The sequence below is a fragment of the Acaromyces ingoldii genome (genome assembly GCF_003144295.1).
Source record: "Acaromyces ingoldii strain MCA 4198 unplaced genomic scaffold FA10scaffold_1, whole genome shotgun sequence".
NCBI classification, from domain to species: Eukaryota; Fungi; Basidiomycota; class Exobasidiomycetes; order Exobasidiales; family Cryptobasidiaceae; genus Acaromyces; species Acaromyces ingoldii.
Window position 1 is genome coordinate 2,303,942 of NW_020290247.1, and position 26,088 is coordinate 2,330,029.

General features: G+C 58.0%; 11 protein-coding genes across 11 annotated transcripts; 5 read left to right on the forward strand and 6 right to left on the reverse strand.

The window, feature by feature from the left end:
* Nucleotides 1-483: 483 nt before the first annotated feature.
* On the forward strand, nucleotides 484-2,764 carry FA10DRAFT_277310 (hypothetical protein; the record flags this gene model as incomplete). The annotated part of the gene is made up of 2 exons (XM_025523369.1): nucleotides 484-2,703; nucleotides 2,735-2,764. 2 exons carry the CDS (start codon nucleotides 484-486, stop codon nucleotides 2,762-2,764), a joined length of 2,250 nt encoding a protein of 749 aa, XP_025380710.1.
* A 382-nt stretch (nucleotides 2,765-3,146) lies between these two features.
* FA10DRAFT_236999 (putative 6-phosphofructokinase) lies at nucleotides 3,147-6,410 on the reverse strand. Its single transcript, XM_025519093.1, has 3 exons — nucleotides 5,398-6,410; nucleotides 4,530-5,331; nucleotides 3,147-4,469 (listed from the first exon to the last, which is right to left on the reverse strand). The coding sequence occupies exons 1-3, from the start codon at nucleotides 6,086-6,088 to the stop codon at nucleotides 3,392-3,394; spliced, it is 2,571 nt and encodes an 856-aa protein (XP_025380711.1). The 5' UTR covers nucleotides 6,089-6,410; the 3' UTR covers nucleotides 3,147-3,391.
* A 176-nt stretch (nucleotides 6,411-6,586) lies between these two features.
* FA10DRAFT_237000 (alpha/beta-hydrolase) lies at nucleotides 6,587-7,807 on the forward strand. The gene is made up of 2 exons (XM_025519094.1): nucleotides 6,587-7,088; nucleotides 7,161-7,807. Exons 1-2 carry the CDS (start codon nucleotides 6,626-6,628, stop codon nucleotides 7,721-7,723), a joined length of 1,026 nt encoding a protein of 341 aa, XP_025380712.1. The 5' UTR covers nucleotides 6,587-6,625; the 3' UTR covers nucleotides 7,724-7,807.
* Nucleotides 7,669-9,198, reverse strand: FA10DRAFT_264153 (hypothetical protein). Its single transcript, XM_025520539.1, has one exon. It carries the CDS (start codon nucleotides 9,177-9,179, stop codon nucleotides 7,806-7,808), a length of 1,374 nt encoding a protein of 457 aa, XP_025380713.1. The 5' UTR covers nucleotides 9,180-9,198; the 3' UTR covers nucleotides 7,669-7,805.
* Nucleotides 9,199-9,367: 169 nt separating this feature from the next.
* On the forward strand, nucleotides 9,368-10,660 carry FA10DRAFT_270682 (putative RPN11-26S proteasome regulatory subunit; the record flags this gene model as incomplete). The annotated part of the gene is made up of 3 exons (XM_025523070.1): nucleotides 9,368-9,496; nucleotides 9,560-9,750; nucleotides 10,045-10,660. The coding sequence occupies 3 exons, from the start codon at nucleotides 9,368-9,370 to the stop codon at nucleotides 10,658-10,660; spliced, it is 936 nt and encodes a 311-aa protein (XP_025380714.1).
* Nucleotides 10,443-12,349, reverse strand: FA10DRAFT_290712 (hypothetical protein; the record flags this gene model as incomplete). The annotated part of the gene is made up of 2 exons (XM_025524347.1): nucleotides 10,443-12,095; nucleotides 12,148-12,349. The coding sequence occupies 2 exons, from the start codon at nucleotides 12,347-12,349 to the stop codon at nucleotides 10,750-10,752; spliced, it is 1,548 nt and encodes a 515-aa protein (XP_025380715.1). The 3' UTR covers nucleotides 10,443-10,749.
* Nucleotides 12,350-12,775: 426 nt separating this feature from the next.
* Nucleotides 12,776-15,861, reverse strand: FA10DRAFT_264156 (Cullin-domain-containing protein). The gene is made up of 4 exons (XM_025520540.1): nucleotides 15,739-15,861; nucleotides 15,536-15,664; nucleotides 15,001-15,462; nucleotides 12,776-14,936 (listed from the first exon to the last, which is right to left on the reverse strand). The coding sequence occupies exons 1-4, from the start codon at nucleotides 15,805-15,807 to the stop codon at nucleotides 12,984-12,986; spliced, it is 2,613 nt and encodes an 870-aa protein (XP_025380716.1). The 5' UTR covers nucleotides 15,808-15,861; the 3' UTR covers nucleotides 12,776-12,983.
* A 120-nt stretch (nucleotides 15,862-15,981) lies between these two features.
* FA10DRAFT_277317 (hypothetical protein) lies at nucleotides 15,982-20,832 on the forward strand. Its single transcript, XM_025523370.1, has 4 exons — nucleotides 15,982-16,848; nucleotides 16,907-17,384; nucleotides 17,455-17,516; nucleotides 17,579-20,832. The coding sequence occupies exons 1-4, from the start codon at nucleotides 16,088-16,090 to the stop codon at nucleotides 20,655-20,657; spliced, it is 4,380 nt and encodes a 1,459-aa protein (XP_025380717.1). The 5' UTR covers nucleotides 15,982-16,087; the 3' UTR covers nucleotides 20,658-20,832.
* A 17-nt stretch (nucleotides 20,833-20,849) lies between these two features.
* FA10DRAFT_264159 (hypothetical protein) lies at nucleotides 20,850-21,796 on the reverse strand. The gene is made up of 5 exons (XM_025520541.1): nucleotides 21,689-21,796; nucleotides 21,378-21,445; nucleotides 21,222-21,306; nucleotides 21,128-21,148; nucleotides 20,850-21,069 (listed from the first exon to the last, which is right to left on the reverse strand). Exons 1-5 carry the CDS (start codon nucleotides 21,689-21,691, stop codon nucleotides 20,935-20,937), a joined length of 312 nt encoding a protein of 103 aa, XP_025380718.1. The 5' UTR covers nucleotides 21,692-21,796; the 3' UTR covers nucleotides 20,850-20,934.
* A 271-nt stretch (nucleotides 21,797-22,067) lies between these two features.
* FA10DRAFT_247767 (hypothetical protein) lies at nucleotides 22,068-25,609 on the forward strand. The gene is made up of 4 exons (XM_025519465.1): nucleotides 22,068-22,480; nucleotides 22,553-22,695; nucleotides 22,767-25,175; nucleotides 25,252-25,609. The coding sequence occupies exons 1-4, from the start codon at nucleotides 22,274-22,276 to the stop codon at nucleotides 25,496-25,498; spliced, it is 3,006 nt and encodes a 1,001-aa protein (XP_025380719.1). The 5' UTR covers nucleotides 22,068-22,273; the 3' UTR covers nucleotides 25,499-25,609.
* FA10DRAFT_283165 (hypothetical protein) lies at nucleotides 25,600-25,946 on the reverse strand (the record flags this gene model as incomplete). Its single annotated transcript, XM_025523823.1, has 2 exons — nucleotides 25,600-25,708; nucleotides 25,774-25,946. The coding sequence occupies 2 exons, from the start codon at nucleotides 25,944-25,946 to the stop codon at nucleotides 25,600-25,602; spliced, it is 282 nt and encodes a 93-aa protein (XP_025380720.1).
* Between the last annotated feature and the right edge of the window lie 142 nt (nucleotides 25,947-26,088).

Consider the following 26,088-nt stretch of genomic DNA (forward strand, 5'->3'; position numbering starts at 1 on the left):
CTGGCTGGCGAGCCAGCCTGCCAGGCCTCCGCTGCCCGCCGTTGGCTTACTCTGCACCGCCATTGCAATCGGAGAATGACCTGGACTGCGACGGGCTAGGGAATTAGCCGCTGATGATGCAAACAGATAAAACTGGAGGTCAAGGTTGGTTAGTCGTTCGGGGGGCAGCGACGTACGCGTGAGAGAGACGGCTGACCTTTGGAATTCGGGCATCGGCAATGCCCTCTGAGCCGGCGATAAGTTGTACTGTACAGTACTAATATTAAGTGCACATGAGGATATTAACCTTTCACCTGTCCAATATCACTGTTTGCCTTGGTTACATTAGAACTCATCAATATTAATTTCCGGACCTCACTTCCTCGCACGCGCCCGATTCGATTCGACGGATATTTTTGAGCTCTCTTTCTGAGGTCATTGTTCCAAGTTGCTACGTAGGCCTGACAGAGAAGCTGCCGAGGTTGCTGGATGCCTTGAGGCACAATGGCGGGCCAAGGTCACTCGTCTTTCTCGCCTCGCGGCGCGGTCTCATCGGTTCCTCCCTCGCCACGATCGCAAGAGGGGCGAGAGACCGGGGCGAAGCGCAAGCGGACGCGCAACTTGCGATCCTGCGCAGAATGTCGCCGGTCCAAGGTCAGGTGCGATTGGCCAGACTCGGAACGGACGAGGTCCACAGTGGGCCACGTCAGCAGTGATGGCGGAAAGACAAGTGGCGCAGACGGGCTACGAGAGGAGAGATCGAACGGAGGTGCGCCAGGAGCATGTCACAGGTGCAGGGTTCTAGGGATCCAATGCCTGGCCTGGGGTGGAGAGGAGCCGCCAAGGAAAGCGAGAAAGAGCGCCGAAACGCCAGTCAAGACAACGAGGAAACGCCGATCGGTCAGCGCCGATCGAGGCAACCCGGACCGAGACCGAGAAGCAGAGACGCGCATGGAGCATGATTTGCAGCTCTTTGATCCTCTGGCCCCACCGTCAAGAGCTCCGCATCTCTCTTCTCCTTCCTTGTCGTCGACAAAGACAGGGACCCCAAACGATGCAACATCCGTAGCCGGCCCATCCTCTGCGGCATACATGGAAGAAATGACTGAGGCGAGGAGCGGCAAGCAATGGCCAGAGGTGTCGATTCTGAGCTGGAAGCCAACCCAATTCATGGCAAAGCTGTGCAAAAGGCAGAAGGGCTTCCTTCGCTCTCCTGATAGCGACGGGGAAGAGGACGAGGCCGACTCGGATCTGAAAAACAAGGCCGAGTCCATCAGCGCCAGCGTTGAGCGGTGCTGCTCCAAGAGACAGCATTGTGTCAGCCTGGGCAAGCGACTCGATCTTTATCGGTGCTTTCTACCTTTTCTCCCCCGCATAGAGGAGATAGACTCGCCGTCGGATGACGTCTTGGTAGCAGTCAGCGTCTATCTTGCTCTCGATGCCTCGTCCACACGCGTGGAGAAATCCCGGCAAAGGCTGGGCGCAGGGATCCGGCGGTGCATCGTTGACATCATGATTCGGGGAGCTAGGACGTTCGAGGAGGTCGCCGCCCTCGTTGCGCTAGCCATCTTCGATCCTGTATTGGTCTCGAAACCTTCTGCAACCGACCCCAACCACTCGCTTGCAGTTGCACTTTCAGGTTCAGCTCTCCTCGCGGCCGCTGGCACCGCGGCATGTGCCCTCGACATGGACTCTGCGCCAAAGCAATTGAAGCAAGACCTGTCGGGAGAAGAGCAGGCATCCATCATAATGAATGCAGCGCTGTGGATCGTCATTGTCTCGACGTCGGCCCTCCTCACCTTGGCCGACGATCCATTGCGCCAACACCTGTTCCGATGCGCAGAAGCAGACCTCGTAGACTTCGAGGAGCACTGCACCACATCGACGTCTGGGCAACATGCAGTGCTCCGAATCGCAGCACTGCGGTGCCGCGCGCACATGGTCATCACACAAGCAACGCACTCGAGCCTCGTAATTGTCGATGCGGCTCAACGGGCTCGTCGGCCCCTCGCCGAGATGCAGCGTCTATTTCAGAAGGCCGACGATGAGCTTTGGGCCCTGCTTGCATCGTTCCTCGGTCAGATGCGACAGCTTGCCATTACACTCGCCCAGCGCCAATGCCGTCAGCAGGAAGACCCTGACACCAATCTTGGCTCGAATTTCGTAGACCTGGCGATGCAGACGCTCGAGCTAGAGCTGCACACAGCAGTGCTCCTGGCCGAAACGCACCTCATGCGATTCGTGACACATCATATGAAGCACAGGATCGAGGGGTCAAAGAGCGCAGTCGACTTCGTAAACAGCCTGCGCGAAGACGACGAGGTGTTCCATCTCGTCATCTGCATTGGAGGCAAGCGTTCCAAGATGTGCAGAAAGGCCGGTATTCTCCTCGTCAACCTCGTCAAGAGCGCTCCAGCCTACTCTCGAGATTCGGGTCTTTCCGCTTTCGACGGTGGAGGCATCGACGATGACGAAGAAGAAGAGGGCATGGCAACCCTCGTGCTTCCTCCGAGCCAAACGTGTGTGATGAGCAATTTGGTTGTCAAGGGTCTGGCTGAGTTTGTTGCTGGGAGGATGGGAACCGGCCACATGCCGACCGACGATGCCCGCCTTGACGATCCGTTTGCAGAAGCCGACCTGCTGCTCGTCAGAAGCCTTGGCGAAGCTCTCTCGACGCTTGACAGTCAAGAGAGCAAAGGTAGTTGGAGGAGCCAACGCAAGACAGTGAGGCACGGCGATGTATTTGGCGCTTCAGCCAACGTCGCGGAACGCACGGCAAAGGTGATGGAGGAGTGGATAGCGAGAATCAAGCATCAGAGAATTCGAATCCTGTACGCCGCCGAGCAGCAGAAGGAGACATCGACACGAGGGCAAGAGACTGGGCAAGCTGTCGCAAACTACGTGTCATCACTTCCTCAAAGCTACGCTCAAGGACCTGTAGCAAATGGTGCGACGCAGCAGCAAGCGCCCCATCTTGCCTACTTCCCAAACGAACCCACAAGCTTCTTCGACGCACACGTCCAATACGCCCCATCGTCTCGAGAGCTGGATGACCAAGACACGGAGCTGGATCGTTTCTTGAGAGAGATGCTCGCTTATTCGGAGCCCTTCAATCTCTTTCACCCTTCGTAATCTCTTGAATGAGGACCTCGGTGCGATTGTCACATCTGTATTTTTAGGAAATCACAACGTAAATATTGCTCGCTCACAGTCACTACGGCAGAGAGAATCTGAGGACCGTACAGGGACATGCTTTGTTGCATTGGTCTTTACCGCCGTTTGCTGCTCGCACAATGACCCCTTTGGACTAGGCAGACCAAGCGTATCTGCCTTCACAGAGCCTTTAACAAAGTGTCTCGAGATAGCATTCTCTCTTCTATACGTAACACGTGTTTCCCATTCAAGTCACAGCTCAGAGCCTGCCCTCGGAATCCGCCAGCCCTGTCCGCCCGCCCATGAGCTCGACGAGATCCTTGAGCTCATGCCACCAGGCCGTCTTGGCCCTCCTGTTCTTCATGTCGGCCTGCTCTGCCATCTCCTTTGCGCTTGTGAATTCGACCTGCGAGCCTCGAATCGTGATCACCACGGCCGTGTCTGGCCCTGTGCACTTGGCCTTGCCCTTTCCTGCTTGGGCCTCGAGGAACTCGCAGCATCGCAGCGCAAGACGCGTGGCGCGAGCACGGTCGAGCGGCGAGGGCACGCCACCCTGGAGCGTGTGCCCAAGCGAAGCCGAACGAGAGTCAAACAGCTTGTTGCCCTCCTCCTTGAGAATCTTGGTGATGACTTCAGTCGTGTACACATCGGACGACTTCTCGTTTCGGATGACGAGTCGGCCCTCGCTCTTGCCCCTCACATCGAGCATGAAGCGCTTCTTGAGGAAGGCGACATCGCTTCCCAGCTGCTGCAGCCCAATGCCGACTTCGGGCGTGTAGACGAGGACGGCACCTGCGGCGAGAGCGCCCATGACGGCAATGTAGCCACACTTGCCTCCCTGCGTCTCGACGACAAATACACGATTGCGGCTCGCGCTGGCGCTCTGCTTGATAGCGTCGCATGCGTCGACAAGAGCATTGAGACTGGTGTCCGACCCCAACGAGAACTCTGAGACGGGCACGTTGTTGGAAATCGTGGCAGGAATGGCAACGATGGGGATTCGGAACGAAGGGTAAGACTCCCGCTTCTCGTCCATGATCTTGACAGCCATGAAAGCCTCGAAGCCGCCAATCATCAGGAGCGCTTGGATATTGTGCTTTTGCAGAGCCGAGGCGACACCGCCCAAGTCTGCGTCAGGAAGCACTCGGTTGGTACCGAGCTCAGAGCCTCCCCTTACGGCCCAATTGTCGACTCGCAACCAATCGAAGACATCAATGTTGTCTTCCAAGAGGCCGGAAAAGCCATTGTTGATGACGACGGGCTCGTGGCCACGCGAGAGACAGAACCGGATTGCCGTCCTTGTAGCCGCATTCATACCTCCAGCAGGCGCGCCGACACTGGCACAACATGTCAGTGTCAATGTAAACCTTTCCTCGGCACGAACGCGCCCTACTCACTGAATGATACCCATCTTGATGCGCTTCGCTTCCGGTAGCTTGTCGTCGTCGTCAATCCGCGAGATGATGTCGAATGCCTTGAGGCCTTCGGCGAATTCTGGGTCTCGCAGATCGAGTGCGCCCTTGAAGTCCTTCTCGCCGATACACTTTGCAACCTGCTGCGTCTGCTCCACGGCATGCATAAGGGGGATCCTCGTGATCTTGTTTTCGCGAATACCAATGACGTATGATGGAGTGTCAGGATTGGCCTCGAGGAGCGCTTCGACAGCTTCGACGCCTTGGAGTGTGGCCAAGACGCGGTCTTGCGCAACGGGCTTGCCTCCTCGTTGGGTGTGACCAAGCGTTGTGACCCTCGTGTCGAGGCCCAGCCGATCAGAGAGGCACTGCTTGATGTCGTCGGGCTTGATCGGCTTCAGATTGCGGTCGATGGCGCCCTCAGACACAATGACGATCGTCTTCCGCTTTCCAGCCTCGCGATGCTTCTGCAGCACTTGGCACATCTCCTCTTCCCAGTCATCAGTCCCAGGCGGTCGTTCCGGAACAAAGATGTAGTCGGCCCCCGTCGCGACACCGGCCATGAGGGCAAGCCAGCCGCAGTGTCGACCCATGACTTCCACGACAAAGGCGCGCGAGTGGGAGGCAGCCGTCGATGAGATGCTGTCGACAGCTTCGCAGATACGGGCCAGTGCCGTCGATGCACCGATGGTCATGTCCGTTGTGGCCATGTCGTTGTCGATGGAGCCGACGAGGCCAACGATTTTAAGATGTGCGTATCGCTTGGCTTGTGTGTCTGTGATCTTGCCTGAGCAACACAGAAACACTGTCAGCTTTGTTCCCCTTTCAAAGAGAAAAGAATGCGACAACACACCCTTGGAGAGAAGCTCCTCGACGAGACTGGACCATTCTCCTCGCAGTCTGTCCGCGCCCGTCAGGCTTCCATCACCGCCGCATACGGCCAGCGCGTCGATGCCACAGGCAATAAGGTTCCTTGCAGCTCTCAGTCGACCGGCCCTCTCCCTGAAAGCGGCACATCTGGCTGTCCCGATGAGCGTGCCTCCTTGGTCCATCCATCCTCGAACGTCGTCCCAGCCGACACGGATAATGTATCTGCCCTTTAGTCCGAGCTCCTCGGCTTCACCGACACCCTCTCTCAGAATCTCGCCTTCTCCGTACGTGGGCACAAACTCGCCGCCATCGACCATCTTGCTCGAGTCGCGAATCGTAGGCACTTGCTGTGCTCCATTTCTCGCTCCGGCCCTCGGCGAGGCTGGTCTGCTCTTGCGTGTGTCGCCCTCCTGCATCAGGCCGCGGACCTCGTCATCGTCGTCCTCATCTGCAAAGCCATCATTGCCGCGTACGAGCCCCTCCCAGCCCTCTCGAATGACGTAGGCGTGGCACTTGCGAAAGATGGCCATCTTGACGACGGATCTCACTGCCGCGTTCATGCCTGCCGAGTCGCCGCCCGACGTCATGACGGCGATCTTTGTCGGCGCCGATTGCACATCTTCGTCCTTGGCGGCAGACGCCATGGTGTCGTTGTTGTTGGTGGTGGTGGACATGTCGTGTCTGTGACTAATTGCCCTTTTAGCAATGTGCTCAGGCCACCCCTTGATTGGCGTGCCAGCTGGCGCTATCGGGGTCCGACGTCACTGTTTAAAGCGGCGATGACAGGCAAAGGCAAAGGCGTAGGAGAAGGACGGTCTGGTTTTGGGCTTTTTTTTTTCTCTTCGAATTCGCCCGTGCGAAGATTTTGGGAAACGCGCGCAAAATGGAAAGAGGATGACTTTTGCCGTGGCCATCGGCGGCATCGAGCAAGGAGATAAGATAGTGCTAGATGCTTCCGATCATCCTCTTTCGTTTTTTCCCTTTTCCGGGGGCGGGTAATCAACAGGCAAGCAAAGATGCTTTCGAATGTGGCTTTTAACTTGTCCTGGCGCTCTCGATGAGCATTCTTCGATGTCCATAGGGGAAGCCCAAAATAAGTGATCTCCACGAATCCCGACTTCCGAAGGTGGGGAAGGACCTTATGGAAGCCACCCCTTTCACGGATGGCAGCTGCGCGAGAGAGCCGTGACGCACTCCTCAACTAGCCAACCATGGTGTCAGACAAGGCAGTCACCACTGCGTCGACTGCGCAGACGCTGCCGCTTCCTTCGCACGCCTGGACACTCGACTACCTCCGCCTACGCCTCATCGCGACCCTTGTGCGGCTGCCGGTCCAGCTCGCGCTTGGCGTGTCGCCTTACCTGCTGCATACCGATAATTACCTTCGAGGAAAGGGAGTGACGAGGAAGCGGATTCTTGTCCCCTCTCGCCAAAAGGGCCGGAGTATCAAGGTCGACGTCTACCAACCCGAGTCATTTACGGCGACTGAGGGCGGGGCGTGGCAGGCTGCAACGAAGCCTGTCCACATCAACTGGCATGGCTCTGGTTTCGTCCTGCCATGCCTAGGCGGTGATGTCGACTTCTGCACATATATGGTCCAGAAACTCCAAATCACAATACTGGATGCCGACTATCGAAAGGCGCCCGAGAATCCCTTTCCTGCTGCCATAGAAGGTGAGTAAATGCCCTATCCGATCATCCAACAGCCTCGACTCAACGTAATTGTTGACCTTTCTCTCACCACAGATGCCGAAGACGTGGCATTGTGGACGCTCGCGCAGAAGCAGTCATGGGACACGTCCAAGCTCTCCCTCTCCGGATTCAGCGCCGGCGCCAATCTGGCCCTCTCCACCTCGTGGCAGCTCGGCCCCGAGCGGGTGCTGGCCGTGGCGACGCTGTATCCCGTCACAGACTTTGTCAACCACGGCGGACCCAAGACGCCTCCCAAGGCTAGCAAGGGAGCCTTGGCGCTGCCCCGCGTCGTGTCACGCTTCTTTGATCAGTCTTACCTTGTCATCAACTCCAACCGCAAGGACCCACGTCTGTCGCCCCTGTATGCAGAGCCACAGCGGTACCCTCGCAGCGTCTACATTGCCTGTGGCCAGGGCGACACGCTGCACGACGACGGCAAGCTCTTGATTGAGAAGCTACAGAAGGAGGATCACGCAGACGCCAAGTTCGTATCGCTCCCCGGTATGGGCCACGGCTTCGACAAGGCCAGGAGCGGCCCGGCAGTCGACGTGGCGAGGCAGACCTACCTCGAATTTGCCAACCGCATTCAGGCCAGCTGGACGCTTGCCAAGCTCTAGATGCTATTGTTGTTGAAGCTCTATTATACAGATTGCAGGATGTGCTTTGTTCGTGTTGCTTCGTTAATGGATCTCGTTATATTCAGCGGAGACTGTTTCGCAGAGACTTCCATTCCTCTTTCTCCCGCTCGAGGTCTTCCCTCCTCTGCTTCTTCGTCTTTCTTGTTCTGCGGCCTTGTGCCTCTAGCTCTCGATGCCGTAAGGTCGAGTGATTGCGTCGAAACTGCGTGATCTCATGGGGTAGATCACGGACGCGCGACGAAGATGGCAGAGACACGCCCACCCCTCGACGATCGGGGCGGACATGAAGGGAGAGAGGCGTCAACCGTGGACGAGTCCGAGAAAGCTGATCTCTGTGGTCGTCTGATCGTGCCGGTGGCGACGCAGAGCCCGGCTCCGAATGCGGTTGAGCAGCATCGATCGTATCTGACAAGAATTCTTGGGCAGTCTCTTCTGTCTCGCCAAAGCGGAACCCATCGTCGTCCCCTTGCGCAATGATCTTCTCGAGCCAGCCAGCTCCGTCTTCCCCTTCGTCACTGTCATCGCTATCATCGCTGATCGTGACGGGATCCCTCTGCCTTTCCTTGGCTCCGTTCTTCCTTGTGCTGTCTTCGCCGACATCACTCTCAGAGCAAAGGTCAACCTCCTCTCGATGTCTATTTTTGCCTTGTGCGATCTCTCCAGGACGCAGGAGCCCCGACGAGGCCGCCCATTCGTATTCATCCCTTCCCAAGCCCATACCGACTCGCCAGCCCATGCGCTCCAGCGCTGCGTAGCCGAGATTGCCGGGTCTGAGCGCCATGGTCGGCTCCTCATTTGGGCCCTTTGGGGCAACAGCGGCGACGGAGCTGCTGTGGGCCAATTTTGGCTTCATAGGCTGCGGAAGTGGCGGCTCCGTCGTCAGACGCTGAGCTATTGTCTGGCTTGTCCGACTTAAGTCTTTCTCGCCAGAGTTCTCTCTCATCGCCTGTCCCAACAACTTCATTCTCGCTTTTTCGATAAACCAGTCTTCCTTTCGCTTCGACAACATCTCCTCATGCCGATTGTACCCAGATTTCTTCGGCCTCTGCGGCTCTGGACGTGGCGTTATTGCTCTTCCCAAGGGTAGCGTTGGCGACTGCGCAGGCATATTCTTCGCCAGCTCAGCATAGAACGACGACATCGACTGTTCCTTTGCTGTATGAACATTGTCCAAAGACATCGTTGAGACCGAGTCTGTCTCTCGTCTACTCGCGGATTGTGTCTCCTTGGCCTCCATCATGGGCCGGGAGAAGATATCGTCATCCTCCTCTTCGCCCTCTTCTCCCGAACCCTCTTCCTCCTCCAGCTCTGGTCGAACCTCGCCCCATCGTCTCGTCAGCTTCGTTGCCCGGACAAAAGATGGCCCAGCAGCGGCAGAGGCCTTGCCCGTCTTCAATCTCCGCCATGAATGCCAGTCTTGCTCCTCATCGGGCATGTCCCCCTGGTTGTGCAGCGCCAGTGGAAATACGGAACCAGAAAGTCTAAGTGACGGGTGGAGCAGCAAGACTCGGCCGAAACGGCATGCACAAAGTGATCGAATTTCCTCGCCTACTGGTGCTGAGACGCGTCGTCTTCTCTCTCTTCTTCGTCCAAGAACCTGAGCGCTTGGCCGATTCTTCCAAGATGGACTTCCGCTCGATGATGAACCAGAGCTCGATGGGGGGTGGACCAGGTGCTGGAGGCCTGCGGGGCGACACACCAATGAACGACAATGCAGAGATGATCTACATTTCCAGCTTGGCGCTGCTCAAGGTGCGTCTTCGTTTCTTTGCTGCGGCTTCCTGGACGTCCTGCTGATGCCGATCAACACCATAGATGCTCAAACACGGCCGAGCTGGTGTTCCCATGGAGGTCATGGGTCTCATGCTGGGAGAGTTTGTCGATGATTACACCGTCACCGTCATCGATGTCTTTGCCATGCCTCAGTCGGGTACGGGCGTCTCGGTCGAAGCCGTCGACCCGGTCTTCCAAACGAAGATGCTCGACATGCTCAAGCAGACTGGCAGGTGAGACCGTTTTGAAGACAATGAGAAGAAAACATCGGCTCTTTCGAAGCCCGCCCATCTGGTCTCTTCTCGACCTTGTCTCTCATGACACTAGAGAATCGAAGGCCCATAGATGATGGCGGGTCAAAAAGTTCAGCCAAGACGGATCAATGCCAGGGAATACAAAGGTCGTGGCCGTGCGACAGTTTCATACAGGCGCGAGCCGCATCACCCAATTCCCAAACATCTATTGCTTCCTTTCTGTCTCTTTTCCTTTGAAGGAGGCGGGAACTAACTGCTTTTGCCTCTACTCAGGCCGGAAATGGTTGTCGGGTGGTACCACTCGCACCCAGGATTCGGATGCTGGCTCTCGAGCGTGGACGTCAACACGCAGCAGTCGTTTGAGCAGCTCAACCAACGAGCTGTCGCTGTCGTTGTCGATCCTATCCAATCGGTGCCGGGTAAAGTAGTCATTGATGCCTTCCGGCTCATCAACCCTTCAACAATCATGCTGGGACAGGAACCGAGACAGACGACTTCCAATGTCGGCCACCTCAACAAGCCCTCGATTCAGAGCTTGATCCATGGTCTCAATCGTCACTACTACAGTATCCCAATCGGGTATCGCAAGACGGAGCTGGAGCAGAGCATGCTGGGCAACTTGCACAAGCGGGGTTGGATGGAGGGCCTGCGGCTTCGAGACTGGGGAGAGCACAAGAAGAACAACGAGAAGGCCATCAAGCACATGCTTGCCTTGTCAGAGGCATACAACAAGTCAGTGCAGGAGGAGAGCACACTGACGGCCGATCAGCTCAAGACACGACACGTCGGCAAGCAGGATCCGAAGAGGCACCTCGAAGACGTTGTAGAGGCTGCCATGGGCGATCAAATTGTCCAGAGCTTGGGCACCATGCTGTTGGCAGAGCTGTAGAATTCCTTCTTCGTTCCTTTGTTTGTCACATTTGTATAATAGTTCCAGAATATATACACCGGCACTTTTCACAAATCACTTGAGGGTCATTACGATTCGTATCGCGGCGGGCTTGTCTCTCCAGCCTGCTGCTCGCCTTCGATAAAGGGAAGAGTGGGTACGGGCATAGAAATACGATCACTGTCACTGCCCTTCTCCTTTTCCTCCTTTTCATCCAAATCCGGCAGTGAAACCCGACCTTGCGTCCTGCGTTCGGACTGTCCATCTTGAGCCAACAGTGTGAGCATCCGGTTGCAGAGTAAGTCAAAGTAGACGTTGGCCTTGTCGAGCCTTTTCGCCCGTTCAGAGATGTCGACGCCGTCCTTTTCCTCGTCAAGCATGTAGATGCTGCTGATCTTGTTGGCTTCTTCTTCGGCAGCGAAGTAGGTACTCCTGAGCTCCTTTTGCCACGTCGGCAAAGACCTGGAAGTCGAAGCAGAAGACGAAAAGGGGACTCGCAATGTCGGACAAGCCTCAATGATCATCCAGGAGACCTCGTCCCATCGCTTGTGAATCGAGAGAACGCGACGGGCAAGCCCACGTTCGAAATTGATCCGACCCCACTGCTCTTCGGTGATATTCTTGTCCTGTTGCAGACGACCACGCCAGACTGGATCGATGAATGCCTGAGCTTTCTTCAACATCTCGTCATCTCTGTGGCTTGACTCTCGCTCTTTTGCCCAGGAAAGGAGTGCCGCGTCTCGCTTCTCGTCGTCCAGCGCACCGTCCAGTTCATCTTCGAACTTATCATCGCCTTTGCCATTCCCAGTCAAGCCAAATGTCGCAGCAAAATCGCCCTTTTCCTCCGATGTTGGATGGGGTGGAGGGTGCAGTCGGTACCCTTTTCCGCCTTTCTTTTTTTCACTGGCCGAGGAAGCAAGAACGTCCTCTCCCTCTTCCTCGATGTCACCTTGGCCCCCTGCCGTCTTGCCCTTGACGAGCTTGCGGTTTTCCGCTTGCAGCCTGTTGTTCTTTCGTCGAAAGAGCCCGCACGAAGCGGCCAACACGATCCAGCTTAGACCAAGGACGGCACCTAGAACGGCACCGACGATGACGAGCTTCTTAGTCTCCTCAGGTGGACAGTCGACCTGGAACTCGCCCGTATAAGAGTGCGGGTACTGTCCCTGGGTGCTGCCGTTGACGACTTGCAGCCCGACGTTGTCGTCGATGAGATTGCCGTCGTCCGGCACCATCTTCTTGTCAAAGGTGGTCGGACTCCAGCTCACGCTCCCGTTCGAGTGGACGAATTGGATGATCAGGTACCACGCCCCAGCCTTTCGCCCCTTTTTGTTCGCGGGCACGAAGCTGTACGGTACGGGACCGAGGGACTCGCGGGTCCCATTTGTGCTGAAGCTGGGGAGAAGTGGACCGATGGGGGTTGACTCGAGGTAGATGTCTTTCGAGTCCCTTAAGTACAGCTGCATAGAAGAAGAGCCTTTAAAACTCACCGTCTGAGAAGAGCGAGTCCTCCTTGGAGTACTTGATGCCGACGTACGTCTGCTCAGTCGGCACCTCGTTTGGAAAGAGAAAGAGGTCAAACTCAATCAAGTCGCACTGAAGCCGAGTAGGCACAAAGTAGCCCGCCGTTACAGGCCCTGCCAGTGCGGCTAGAAACGGAAGAATGTGCAAGGGGGACCGCAGGAGCTTCATGGTGACGGTTGATGGTGGTCGAGGTTATGCTACTTCCGCACGATTGCACCCTCTTGAAGGTCAGCCGATTTCGTCCTTGATGCAGTAAGACGATCGGGACAGTCAGTGGTAGATGCTCAACTCCGATAGCGGTAGATGCCAACTCCGACTATGCAGCATTGCAAAGTGGGCCAAGACAGACCAGTGAATCTAAACAGAGAGCGGAAAGCAGCTAGCTAGCTTAGCGGGAGAGGAAGCAAGAGTGTAAATTGACCCACCGTACTAGACCAGCTACAACTACTAGCTAGCTGAGCTAGTCCTGTCTGTCAAACGACATAGGCGCCAGGCACCCGTTTCCGTTCCTGAGCCAAAAGTCGTGCACATCCCCCGAGCTTGCCCGGACCGGCCAAAGCAAAGCACACCCGGCCAAAAATACAACCAAAAGTTCTGGATATCTTCAACATTGTATTCTTCGTTGTTGTCGTGTGATAGAGAAAGAAACGCTGCTAATACAGAATGTTGGTTGTCGTGTTGTTTGGATGCCTACCGTTGGATCACCGCTCAGGAAGGGGGAAAAGTTTACAGTGTCTGAGTCCAGGGATAAGATGATGGCGCGAGGAAAGAGAGAGAATAATGGAAAGTGGGAGTGAGGCTGCTATGCCTGGTAATTGTAGACGTTCATGTTCTCGGACCTCTCGAGGTACTCTCGGTCGATCAAACTCTCGATCCTCCGCTTCACCAGAGTTGGCGAGGGCCCGAAACGACTGGAGAGCTGCCGAATCACCTCGTTGACCAAGTCGTTGTGCGTCATTGTCTTTCGGTCTTTCATAACACGGACGATGCATGCTTCGACCTGGTTCTTGCGCTCCTCTTCCACCTTCTCGGTCGTCTCTTTGCGTTCACTAGCACTCTCCACCCTCGCAGCGACCTGCGCGATCTTGATGCGCGCCAGATTGCATTGAAAGCCGTGGTTGAAGCTGAACCTGTCGGCCGTTCCGACCTCGCGACCCTTTGGCTCTTTGAGCAAGATTTTGTATTTGGCACACGCCAGGCTCTGCAGCGTGCGCTGGAGATCGGCCATCGAGATGCCAGTGCTGGATTGGAGCTCTTGGAAGCTTAGCGACAGGCCCTCGTCCACATCTTCAAAGACGAGGAGCACGACGAGGGCGTATGTGCTGACGTTGAGTTCATGCTTGCGGCTCTTGAAGGTCACTCGAACGTCCGCGTTGCCGTGGTTGGGATGCCAGGTCAGCAAGCGGCCGCTGTGTCGCGACTGGTAGTACCGCTCAAAGGCCTGTCGCGCGTCCATCATCACGGCGGGCATCGTGCACGTCTGAGCCTGGGCGCTGATGGGCCAGTACGTCGATGTCAAGACGTTGACGCTGAGATCGAACGGCATGGGCCGGCCAGACTTGCGAATGCTCTCATTAAAGGCTGCCATGGTCTCCTCAGACACCTTCATATCGTTGAGCATGCCCTGCAACTTTTGCACATAGCCGTGGCCGCATTCGACTTTGAGCTTGGCCATCATGCCCCGCTCAGCGTCGTCCGACACGCTGCGGCCCTGAAGCATGCGCTTGGCCAGGTGTCCCTTGTAGTAGCGCTCGAAGACGTCCTTCTCGTGGAGGAATCTGAACACAGTGATCGTCTGATCAAGGACCTGGTCCACCTCTTCCTCCGTCTTTCCCTTGAGACCCTTTTTGAGATTCTCGTCGATGAAGAGGGAGATGAATTCGGGTGCGCGCGGATTGCTGTTGACGAATGTCTCAAATGCCTCATTGATCGACACCTCGCAGCCCTTGTCGTCGTGGAAACTGACCGGCAAGAGGCGATCAAAGCGAGACTTGAAGGCCAAGACGTCCTCGACCCACTTGATTGCAGTTGCTGCTTGTGGTGTCGACGCCTGCGAAGTTGCTGCACCGCCCGCTTCGTCCTTGACTGGAGTTGCTGCCTTTGATGTCGTTTCGACGGCCGTGTTTATGATCTTTCCCTTTGCATTGACATAGGCCTTGAGGCCGAGCTTGAGCACCTGCAGACCATCGGCTCGTCGGAAGAGACGATAGAGCCTCTCGAGGTCCTCGATGCGATTGTCATCAAGCATGGTGACCAGTCCGCTTCCTGGCATGTCGACTATGGTCTGGAGGTGCTTTGAGAGCAAGCATCGCTCCAGCAGGCTCCGAAGCGGTGCATTGGTTTGGGAAGAGAGGTAGACAGCCACTCGGGTGTCTTCCTCTTCGAAGCGTCGCTCAACATGGCGTAGATACCGGATCGCGTCGCCGCCGTCGAGCATCTTCTCAGCTTCGACCTTGTAGAACTCCTCGCTGGTAGCCAGAAAGGCCGGCTCGAATTCGATCTTGTACATCATGCTTTTTGTGGTGCCATCCCAGTGTTTGGGAGGATTGAGGGAGTTGAGCATGTCAATGTTGGACTTGACTGCGCTCCGGTTGATGACCGAGCCCTCGCGCTCGATCTGGATTTGGGTGAGGAGCGTGGTGTAAAGGCGGTGGTCGATGGCGAAGCGCGTGCTCCGCAGCAGGGTGTCACGAAAGAGCTCCAAGCCTAGGTCCCAGATCGGACGCACTTCCGCTTGCGCCACATAGACGCGGTCCTGGTCAAGGTGCATCAGCTGAGGAGGACAGATGCGTAATGGAGGATCCCAGGGCAAAACTCACAACGTATTTGAGGACTTCGCGCAGCTTACTCATGCACGCGCAGTGGTCCTGCCACACCTCGCTGACGGCCTTGAGAAGCCTCTCACCCGCCTGGCTTCTGGCCACCATGTCTGCTCGATCTCCTGCTCCCTGTGCCGCTGACACGCCCACGCCCATCACGTCGTCCTCCGACGATGCCGAATCGGTGGTCTCTTGCCCGATGATCAGATCGGCTTGTGGGTATAGGGACGAGGACTTGGCTTTGCCCTTGACCGAGGCCGTGGCGGCGCCCCGAGCGGCCTTTTGCTGCTGCCTGGCCTTTTCCTGTTGTTGCCGGAGCATGACTGGGATGATGATGCCTGGCGGCACCGAGGAGGGGCCTCCTGGTGGGAACGCCGGAACAATCTTCTCGATGCACAATTTGACGAGATGCTCCTCGATGAGTTTTCTCACGCCCGAATAGAGCATGTCACCTTGCTGGTACTATAAAGCACGCGCCAGTGCACAGTTAGCAGGCTAAGTAGCAGAGCAGAGGTGGTGTGACCGAGGGACTCACTAGGACGAGGTTGTAAGCGTAGCGGTAGTGCTCCTCGTAACTGAGCTTGGAAATGTCATGATTTTGGATATGGCCGATGGCCTTGGCCAGCCGGGCCCACATCTGGTCGATGGACACATCGAGGCCGACCTGGCGCGCAACCTCTCTGCTAAGCAATCATCGCGCACGCTTTGACCTTGGGGCTCAGCCCCAGCTCAACTCACCCTCTTGGGTCCCTTGATCTTTCCGCCTCGCGCAGGGCGACGACCTGGGGCGCCCATGCCCATCGACATGGCTGTGATGTGTGTGAATGGGCTGTCTGAAGGAGGGGTTGAACGAAGTGGCCTAAATCCAGGACAATGAAAGTCTCGAGGGTCTCCAAATCTGGGCAGGGGAAACTAAACACGTGGAAAGACGCGTCTCAAAGTGATGCTTTCGGGGGAGAGCCCAAACCAACACACAGCTATTCCCCAGCACCGTCGTCGAATGAGACAAGACGGACTGCTCAGGGAGACGACGACGACGCGATCGGCAAGGACAAGGGTAGGCTGCGCGGGGTGGGAGCTACGATAGATGAGCGTGAATCAGCGATGGGCCGAACGACATGCACGCATCGTCGACTTTGTCACCAAGGACGATGTCCGCGCTGCTCGGTCGAGGGCTCTCTCGGCCGCACAGAAGCTGGTTCACAATGACGACACGGCTGCCTCGGCCTTGGCTGCTAATCAGGCTTCTCAGAGGATAATCGATGAGAGCTCGAATGCCGAGCAGCTGAGCATCGAGGTTGACGAGTCACTCGCGGTGCTATGGTCTGCACCAAAACAAGGTGTTGATCCATGTCAGGCACGTCGCGACGCCATGCCGTCGCTCGCAGCAATCTCCTCGACTCACCTTACAGACTCCAGCCGAGACCTGTCGCCTCTGGCATCGCTTGAGTCGAACAGCCTGGGCACCGTAGAGGTGGTGCGATGTCGCATGGATCGAAAGATCTACGTGTTGAAGTCGATGACAAAGGGCGCTGCAAAGAGGTGCTACAAGACGACGTCGCCAATGACGGAGAGGCGACTACTTGCGGCTGCCCGCGATGAAAAAGCCAGAGCAGTGGCTCCCAAGCTCGTGGCCTCTTTTCAGAGCCCTGCCAGCCTTCACATCGTTCTCGAATACTGTCCGGCAGGCGACCTCTATAATTTCCTCGAGAGCGCAGGCCAGGCAGACTTGACAAACGAGGCTCGAAATCCCAGTGGCGGGCTCCTGGCCGAGCGGTACATTCGAAGTTATGCTCGCGACATGGTGGCCGCTATCGCATGGTTGCACGACTGCGGATTCATGCATCGGTAGGTATTGCTTCCTCTCCATCTCCTGTGCGCTCTACTAAATATGAATCTCTCTCAGGGATATCAAACCCGGCAATTGGCTCTTTGATCGGTCAGGCCATCTGCTTCTCTGCGATCTGGCTAGTGCAGCACCCTTTTCCACCTTTCGCAACATCCCATCGAGTGCCACTCTCGCCGAGCTCGATGCAGCAGCGGCGCCTGCTGAGCAGAGGAGGATCCTTTACCGACACTGCACCCTCGTTGGCACGGCAGACTATATCGCGCCCGAGGTTTTTTGGGCTGCCGAGATGCTCGGTGCAAGGGCTAGTAGGCTTAACGAATCAACTCGACTTGAGGACACGGTCGAGGATGACGCCGGTGAAGGACGCGATGATGATGACGACGATGACGAGCCGCCTCCGGATGGGCCTGGTCCACACGGTCCAGAGTGCGATTGGTGGAGCGTAGGAGTCGTCATCTTTGAAATGACGTACAAGCGGCTGCCTTTTTTCGCAAAGGGTGTTGCCCAGACGTATGACATGATCAAGAATCACGAGGTTCGTATATGTGCTCTTCAGGAGAGACTTACGAGCACTCTCCAACTGACACTGCTTTTCCGTTTCTCAGAGACACTTCCATCTCGATACCTGGGTTAAGTGCTCGCCCGACCTCAAGGATCTCCTATGCAGGTGAGACGAACTTACTTCCCTGAGAACAATGCTATCTCTGACCACCAGAAACACGGCTCCAGACTCATCACGGGTCCGCAACAACGTCTGGGCTTCTTTTCGTCAAGAGAGGTACAGTCGCACCCCTACTTTGCCAACGTCGATTGGAATAAGCCTTGGGAGGGTGACGCAGCGCCATTCATTCCCAATGTCGAGTCATTCAGCGATGGTTCAGCATCCAGCCACTTGCAAGAGATCAGCGTGCTCCACAGCCCTGGTCACAAGACTCCTTACCGTGGTCTGGACCCTGACACGGCCTCATCGATCCGATCGAGACCAGACTTTGCAGCAATGTGGGCCGGTGACTCGTCTGACTTTCCCGCATTCCCAAACTCGGTGGACCTATCGCCCAGAGGAGCAGCCAGCATGCCACCGACAGCCAACGATGAAGTGACAGAGGACCAAGGCGACGATACGACCGTGACAGTCACCTCATCCTCACCCTCGGCCCGCGCACATGCTCATGTATTGGCCCGTGCTGCTGATCCAAAAGCGGATGAGCTGAGCTCAGAGTCGACGTCGTTGTTGGAAGCGCAATGGTCGAATTTTGATCCGCTTTGGATCGGCTTTTCGTATGTCCCCGACCGAGATGCGTTCGCAGCGGCAGACGATGAGCTGGGCCTTTCGAGTCCAGCACGGCCATCTCCTTTGTCTTCACCGCTTGGTGAGGGCTTCAAGTCACCAGATGTGGCAGAACAGTGGACCTGGCAGCCTCATGCGGCGCCCACGGCGTCGACGCCATATCATAAGGCTACAGAGCCGTATGCGACGATCTTGCCGACCCCATTGCCCATGCCAGTGTCAACACCCTATCACGGAACTGTGCCGCGAAGCCTGCACCGTCACGCAATAGAGACGGCCTCACGAACAAAGGGTGGAACTGACGCAGCAGGGCGACCGTTTGTGACACCGCTGCGCAAGAACTCGCTGCCCAACATCTCGTCAGCATCGGCTGCCTTTCATACCCCCATGCCCACGTCCGATCCGACTCGGAGGACACCGGCGTCGCCTTACCCGTTCCCGCTTGCGCCCAGCGTCTCGCGGCCCAGAGCGACGCCCGCCGTAGCCTCGCTAAAACGCAACGATCTCGAGCGAGCCCGCTCGGCCTCGGCCTCGTACGGTGCCACAAGCGGAGAAGGGTCAGACTCGAGGTGCTCAGGAGGTACGAATGCCAAGCGAGACATCTCCGAGAGGGAGGCATGGAAGGAGATGGAGGCCGCCGTCTTGCGAAGCGTGAGGAAGCCGAGGCAGGCTGCCGTCACGCATGCTGCCGCTCCGGTGGCTTCAAGGAGGCCGCCCATGGTGCATGCCGCCACGGACACAGTGTTGCAGAAGCAGGATCTCGTCACTGGAAGCAGCGGTGGCAGCAGCGGCGTGATCAGCACGAGCTTGGCAGACAGGGCAGAGAGAAAGGAGGCAGGAGCGACATCGCAGGCCCCGGGCAGGCTGATGCGAAAAGCCTCTGCCTTTGGCTTTGGAGGCCTAGGAGGCGCCCTGCGAGCAAAGAGACCCCAGCTGCCACGATTTCTGTCGGACCGCACATCCAAACAGCAGGAAAAGCAACCCCAGCTTGCTCCGCTCGACACGAGCCTCAGGTCGCCCATGAGAAAGGGCGACAGGCGCGCATCAGCGGCTCCGATTGCCTCACCAGCCAGCAGCACGGCCAGCGACACGACGGCGCTGTCGAGCAGCACCATCGACTCGAGCCAGGCGTCGCCCTCGTCGTCCCGGCTGCGTTTCTTCCCTCAGCGATCCAAGTCATCGACATCCTCTTCCGGTACCGGTGACGCACCAGCGACGTCGTCATCATCCTCATTGGCAGTACCAGGCATGCCAAAGCTGCAGAAGAGGCGGAGCGCGAGGCAGCTGCTTCTCAAGGCGCAAGAGCGCGCTACGCCGACGAAGCCGACTCGCGCCTTGAGTCCCCTCATGTCCGGCCCTATCTCGCTGGATTCTCAGGGTGACAGGAGCGCAGAGGCGAGCGGGAGCAGCAGCAACCACCAGCTTCCGCCCGCCAGCGGCTCCACCTCCTCGTTACCTGTCCTCGGCGGGCCGTTGGCGCCACAGCTCGTCGGTCAAGGAAGGAGAAAGAGCGTGACCGATGCCGGCGGTGCAGCTCCCCAATCCTCGTCGGACGATGTGATCTCCTCTCCCACCGCGCCACGGTCCTCAAAGCAGCTGCCCCGCATGCCTGCTTCTGCACCCGTCGGCCAGGTCCTTGTGCTGCAGAGGGAGGAGACGACGCGGACGATGCGACGTCGAGACAGCCGGGAGATGCTGTCGCGCTATCGCCAGGGCATCCCCACCTCCGATGACGAAGACGAGGGACAGAAGAGCGAAGACACGAGAAAGGGTGCCAACAAGAAGCTGCCAACCCTACGCCACCAGACCTCTTCCTCGACGGTCAGCGTCGGCGGCGTCGGTGGTGTCGGCGTCGGAGGAGGGGGAGGCGCGACAATCACTCTGAGCAGTCCGAGCTTGCCCACCTTTCCCGACGCATTTGGTGGCGCTCCCGCGGCGCAGGACGAGAACCATATCCCTTCCTCATCGTCAGTGGGGCTTTCCAGACGGACATCTGGCTTGCTCAATACCAACACTGGCAAGCCCATGCGAAGGTCTTCGATGATACCCCTCGTCGCGCGGCCAGCTCCAGAGGCGACACGCGCGAAAGGGCCGTCGCCGCTGCAGCACCCGCACCCTCAAGGCGGTGTCAAGGCTCGGTCGTCGACCGACTTTACGTTCATGAAGGACAAGCGCGAGGAGACACTTGCGGCCGCAAGGAGGCCGTTTGAGAAGACAAACTCGTATGACGCAAAGGCGCTCGCAGCAAAGCGAGCAGGCAATGGGCCCCTTGCGTCGAGGTTTTCGGCGGCAAACGTCCTACCGCCCGAGTCGATCTCTTCCGCCGCAACGTCACAGCAAGCACGTCGCTGGAAGGAGAAGGCCGCCTCGAGCGAAGACGTAGAGGAGCTCGGAGGCGAGCTGGGCGACGAGTCGGGGGCCATGGAAGGGCTTGGGATGCGCCATCGCGCGCTCCAGACGAGTCTCGACGGCGTAGAGGGTCGACTAATGCGGCTGAAGCTGAGGTTGAGAGACGAGTGACGCAGCAAGTGCCGGAACGAAGCAGTAGTAATGATGACTTAGACTAATGTAGCGCGCATACACACACACACACACACACACACACACACACACACACACATACCGATGGCGACGCACCCCTCTGCATACCTGTTCATGCTCTGCCTTAGCATACCTAGCAATGAATCAACACACATGAACAATTCTCTGGAAGCAGCCAAGGGGGACATTGAAAGAGCACGACTGAGAAGAGAAAGGGCGTGTATAGGTGCAGATAGCCTTTCGGGGCTCTCTCTCTCTACTTGGGTGGGTAGCCCTGCGGTGGACCGTAGCCCGGTTGTTGAGGTTGGTATCCTCCACCTCCTCCAGCCACTGGCGGCTGGTATGAACCGTCCTGGGGTGCTTGCCATTGGCAGATGCCACAGATGTAGATCTGCGGGTGTCTCAGCTCCTGAAGCGACAAAGCTCCATTGTACCTGGATGCAACTCACATGCTTGGTCTTGAAAGGGATCTGAAGAGGCCCGGACAGAAGGATGATTGACGATCAGCATAGAGAGCAGGATAGGGAGGAGAGAGCGACTTACCAGAGGAATCCAGCAAAGCTCGAACCACGTCCGGCTCTTGCCCGTCACCACCTGGGCATTGTGGCAGCGTGGGCAGACGTGAGGCCTGGAAGATTGTGGGTGACACTAATTAGCTGGCTTTCGGGCATGTGTCTTTCAGCACATCCGCTCACTCACTGGCCATTGCCCTCCTGCTTAATCTTGGTTGGGCATCCGAAGATGACGGGGATACAGAAGAAGAAATCCTAGAGGAAGGCACAGAAGAGGGCTGAAGCGTGAGCTTGTGCCATCAATTCGAGAGAGGGAATAAACATCATCCTGGCCCGCGTCTGGGTTTCCTCCGCCGCTGCTTCCGGATCCCAAGATCGCTGGCTGCTGTCGTGTGCGGCCGATGGTCACCACCACCTCCACATTGTGCTTCCATTATCGTCCGACATCACGTCCGATGTACATCCATCCATCCATCCATCCATCCAACGGCGACTCACCATGCTGCGAGATGATCGGGTTCAGGGAGAGCTGTGCTCAAACGGTAGGATGGGCGTAGTCGAAGATTGTGAGAGAGTGGCCAGAGGGAACCAAGTGAGTAGAAAGAGGGGGGGCGGTGACAAGCCAAGATTCTTGACCGTATGAAGTCGCAGCCACGTGAGTTTAGCTGCTCGAGAAAAGAGAGACAAGAGAAGAGGGCCGCACAAGCCACGTCAATCGAGCGCGCCGCCCTCTTCTGGGCGAACATTACCTCAATGCCCTGTCACTCCAGAGGGCAAAAGGGAACAAAGCCATCTGCATTTGACCGAGATTCCATCCCCTTTGTCCCTCCCAGCCCAGGCAATGACAGCTAGACCTGCGACTGTGCCTCGTCTGTCTTGCAAGACGGACGACAAAGAGAGCGTCACGTGACACTCTAACGTGGAGTGCGTGTGCGCTTTGAGAAGAATTGGTGGGCCCAGTAGGCGACGTTGGCAACCAACGACGTCCTCCCAAGCCTCCTTGTGTCTCTCTTAGGGCTGTTTCCCGGTTGTCTTTTGACTCTTTTTTTTTCTTCTTCTCCTTCTCTCCTCCAGCGAACAACGATGGCGGCAGCACCCAACCCTTCCAGCATCGCAGTATCGGCTGGCAAGGCACCTGCGCCTCTCCAGGGTGGTGTTGTGCGCTCGGCCCCCTCAGGAGACACACTCGTCATTCGTCCGAGGGGAGTCGTCACGCCCGGGGGTGAAAAGACGATCCACATTGCAGGCATCGCAGCGCCCAGGCTCGGCAGCCGGGAGCGCGAAGACGACGTGAGTCTTACCATACTCCCGTACCCTGGTATCGGCTGCCTGCCTGCTGACCTCGCAGACACCCTTCTGTAGCCCTTTGCGTTCCCATCGAGAGAGTTCCTGAGAAAGCTCTGCGTCGGTAAAGAAGTGCGCTATCGAGTAGAGTACAATGTCCCGGTCCCCGGCGGTGGTGTCCGGGAGTTTGCCCACGTCTACTTGCCACCCGAAGGCGCAAGGTGAGGCTATGCGCTCGACCCGTGTTCCAAAGGCAGGGTACACACTGACGCCCTTTGTTCAACAATTGCAGCGCCCCGGACACCAATGTGTCGCACAAGATTCTCACCGCAGGCTGGGCAAAGGTACATGATTCGAACTCGCGCCGAAACAACGAAAATGCAGCGACGCCCGAGGAGGACGAGACCGGGGGCTGGAAAGCGACGCAGCGCTCTATCCAGGAGACGGCCCAGTCAGCCTCGCTGGGCATCTGGGGACCCGATGACCTGCTGCACGTGGACCACAGCATGGGCGACGCAGCGGCGTTCCTGGCCGAATGGAAGGGAAAGGAGGTCGAGAGCGTCGTCGAGCAGGTCCGCGATGGCTCGATGCTCCGTGTGCGCATGCTGACCGGCAGCCGGCACCATCAGATGGTCAATCTCAGCCTGGCGGGCATCAAGGCGCCCCGACTCATGGGTGGCGGAGGCCCCAACTCGGGCGAGCCATCAGAGCCGTTTGCAGAGGAGGCGCGCTTCTTTGTCGAGAGCAGGCTCATGCAGCGCAACGTCAAGGTCATTGTCCTCGCCATGCCTCAGCCCCTCACCCAGGCCGTCAACCCGCTGGGTTCGGCCGCTTCGGCCCCACCGCAGCCCCCAATGCAGTCGTCGGTGCTCATCGGTCAGGTGCTGCATCCCGTCGGCGACATTGCCCAATTCCTCCTCGCCGCCGGTCTGGCCAGGTGCGTCGACTGGCACTCGGGCCTCCTGGCTAGCGTTGGCGGCATGGAAAAGTACCGACTGGCAGAAAAGGCGGCAAAGGCCAAACGTCTGGCCATCTGGAAGGACTACAGCCCACCGCCGCGAGCTGCCGATGCCACGGGGCCTGGTGCTCCGGCCCAAAGGAGATTCGAAGCCACCGTCGTCCGAGTCATCTCGGGCGACACGATTCACGTGCGCAGGCAGTCGGCGCCCGAGCAGCGCATTCACCTGTCCTCAGTGCGACAACCCAACATCAAGGACCCAAAGCTGGTGGGCTACGCAAACGAGGCACGAGAAGCGCTACGCAAGCGCCTCGTTGGCAAGGCGGTCCAGGTGCACATCGACTACGCAAAGAAAGACGAGGGCAATGGCGAGGAGCGAGTGTATGCCACCGTCAAGACGACCACGGGTTCCAAGGAAGCTCGTGGCCAGGATGTCGGCGAGATGCTCATCTCTCGAGGTCTGGCCACCGTCATTCGCCATCGGGCCGGCGACGAGGATCGCTCGCCCGAGTGGGACCGCTACATGGCGTCCGAGGCAGAGGCCATCCAGGCCACCAGGGGCCTGCACTCGGGCAAGGAGGCCACCGCGCCGAGGCTCATTGAGGCCTCCGAGTCGGCATCCAAGGCCAACACCTACCTGCCCGTCCTCAAGCGCCAGGGCCGGATCCATGCTGTCGTCGACTTTTGCGCTAGCGCAAGCCGGTTCAAGATCGTCGTGCCAAAAGAGTCGTGCAGGCTCACCTTTGTCCTCGCCGGCATCCGCGCACCCCGGACGGCGAGAAATGCAAGCGAAAAGGACGAGCCATACGCCCGCGAGGGCTTCGACTTCACCACCACGCGAGCCCTCCAACGCGATGTCGAGGTGGAAGTGTACTCGACGGACAAGGCTGGTGGCTTCATCGGCGCGCTCTGGCTCAACAAGACCGAGAACCTCGCCGTGAGTCTCGTCGAGTCTGGTTGGGCGAGCGTGCACCAGTACAGTGCAGAGGGCATCTCCTTTGGCAGCCAGCTCATCGAGGCCGAGAAGCGCGCCAGGCGGGCCAAGGTGGGCATGTGGGTCAACGAGACCGACGAGGAGCAGCACGAGTCTGTGGGAGACATTGCCGTGCCCACCGCCGGTGCCAATGGCTCAGCCTCCGCGTCGGCCGCAGCTGCACCGAGAAAGGCCGGCTGGGGTGTCCCGGCAGCAGCGGCAGCGCCTGCTCAGGCCCGGTCAGAGTACGTGGACCTGTATGTGTCCGATGTCCGTGGTGGAAGTGGCGAGGTGCCCTTTGGCTTCTCGGTCCAGATTCTCGACGCTGAGATCAGCAAACTGGAGACGCTCATGTCGGACTTGGCCTTGCACCACAAGGCGGCCACGACTGCCTTCAGCTCTGGATTCGCACCCAAGGTCGGCGACTGGGTCAGTGCCAAGTTCAGCGGCGACGGTGCGTGGTACCGCGGCCAGATCCTCCGGAACAAGGCGGCTTCCAAGTCGAAGGAGGTCCGCTTTGTCGACTATGGTAACATCGAAGACGTTGCCGTCAGCGACATTCGGCCGCTAGAAGCTGCCCGATTCGGCAAGACCAGGCTGCCCGCGAAGGCCATCGAGGCTCGACTGAGTTTCGCCAAGCTCTACGCTCCGCAACCTCAGCCTGGCGCAGCAGCTGCAAGCGCATCGACCGACGAGTACGCGCAGGAGGCCATCGAGCGCTTCCGGGACCTGACGGAGGGCAAGAAGCTGATTGCCAACATCGACTACCGGTGAGTCTGTCTTCCTCTTGGCCCTTTCTTGGCGTGGCGTGCAGCCGTGAGCTGATCATTTTTTCTATTTCAACAGCGAGCCCTCTGGTCTGCTACACCTGACGCTGTACGACCCCAACGACCCTGCAAGCATCTCCTCCGGCAAGGCCGAGGCCTGCCTCAACTTCGATCTCGTCCGGGAGGGGCATGCGCTGCCTGATGCCAAGGTGCCCTACTGGCCCGCCTATCCCAGCATGGTCAAGGTGGCCCAGGAGGCCAACACCGAAGCACGCAGGAAGCACCGTGGATGCTTTGAGCTGGGTGACCCGACTGGATATGAATGAGGCTGCCCTGTTTCCCGTTGTCGTCGTCGATCAAAAAAAAGAACAACAACATCACCATCATAATCATCATCCAAAGTAAAATAGTACAATGCATCTCATTCTCATTGCTGCCCTTGCCCTTGGCCTTGTCCCTGTGCATGCCCGTGCCCTCCCCGCGCTTCGGCCTCTTCGACGGCCTGTGAGTCGACCTGGTGAAGCGCTCCCATGAATCTGTTGCGGTTGAGTCAGCACACCGCAGAAAACCCCTTCTCCTTGCCGGTGACTCGACGACTCACAGCGCGCCCTGGCTGGCGCCGAGCTGCCTCAGATACCTGGCCTGCTCGCCCGCGACAAAGAATTCGTTCTGGAGTGCCGCGGCGTGGTGCGAGAGCTGGGCGAGCCGCGCGTTGAGGTGCGCATAGTGCCGCTCCTTGGTCGTCGTCGATGACGACGGTGTGGTGCCTGACATGGCCGCAGGCAGACTTGGTGCGCGCGCGAGCGTGTGCGATCTCGTGCTCGTCGATAGGTGCAGATGCAGGGCGCGCGGTGTAGTAGTGTAGTAGTGTTGTTCTCAAATAAACGCGCTCGCGTGGCGTGTGGACTGGCCTGGC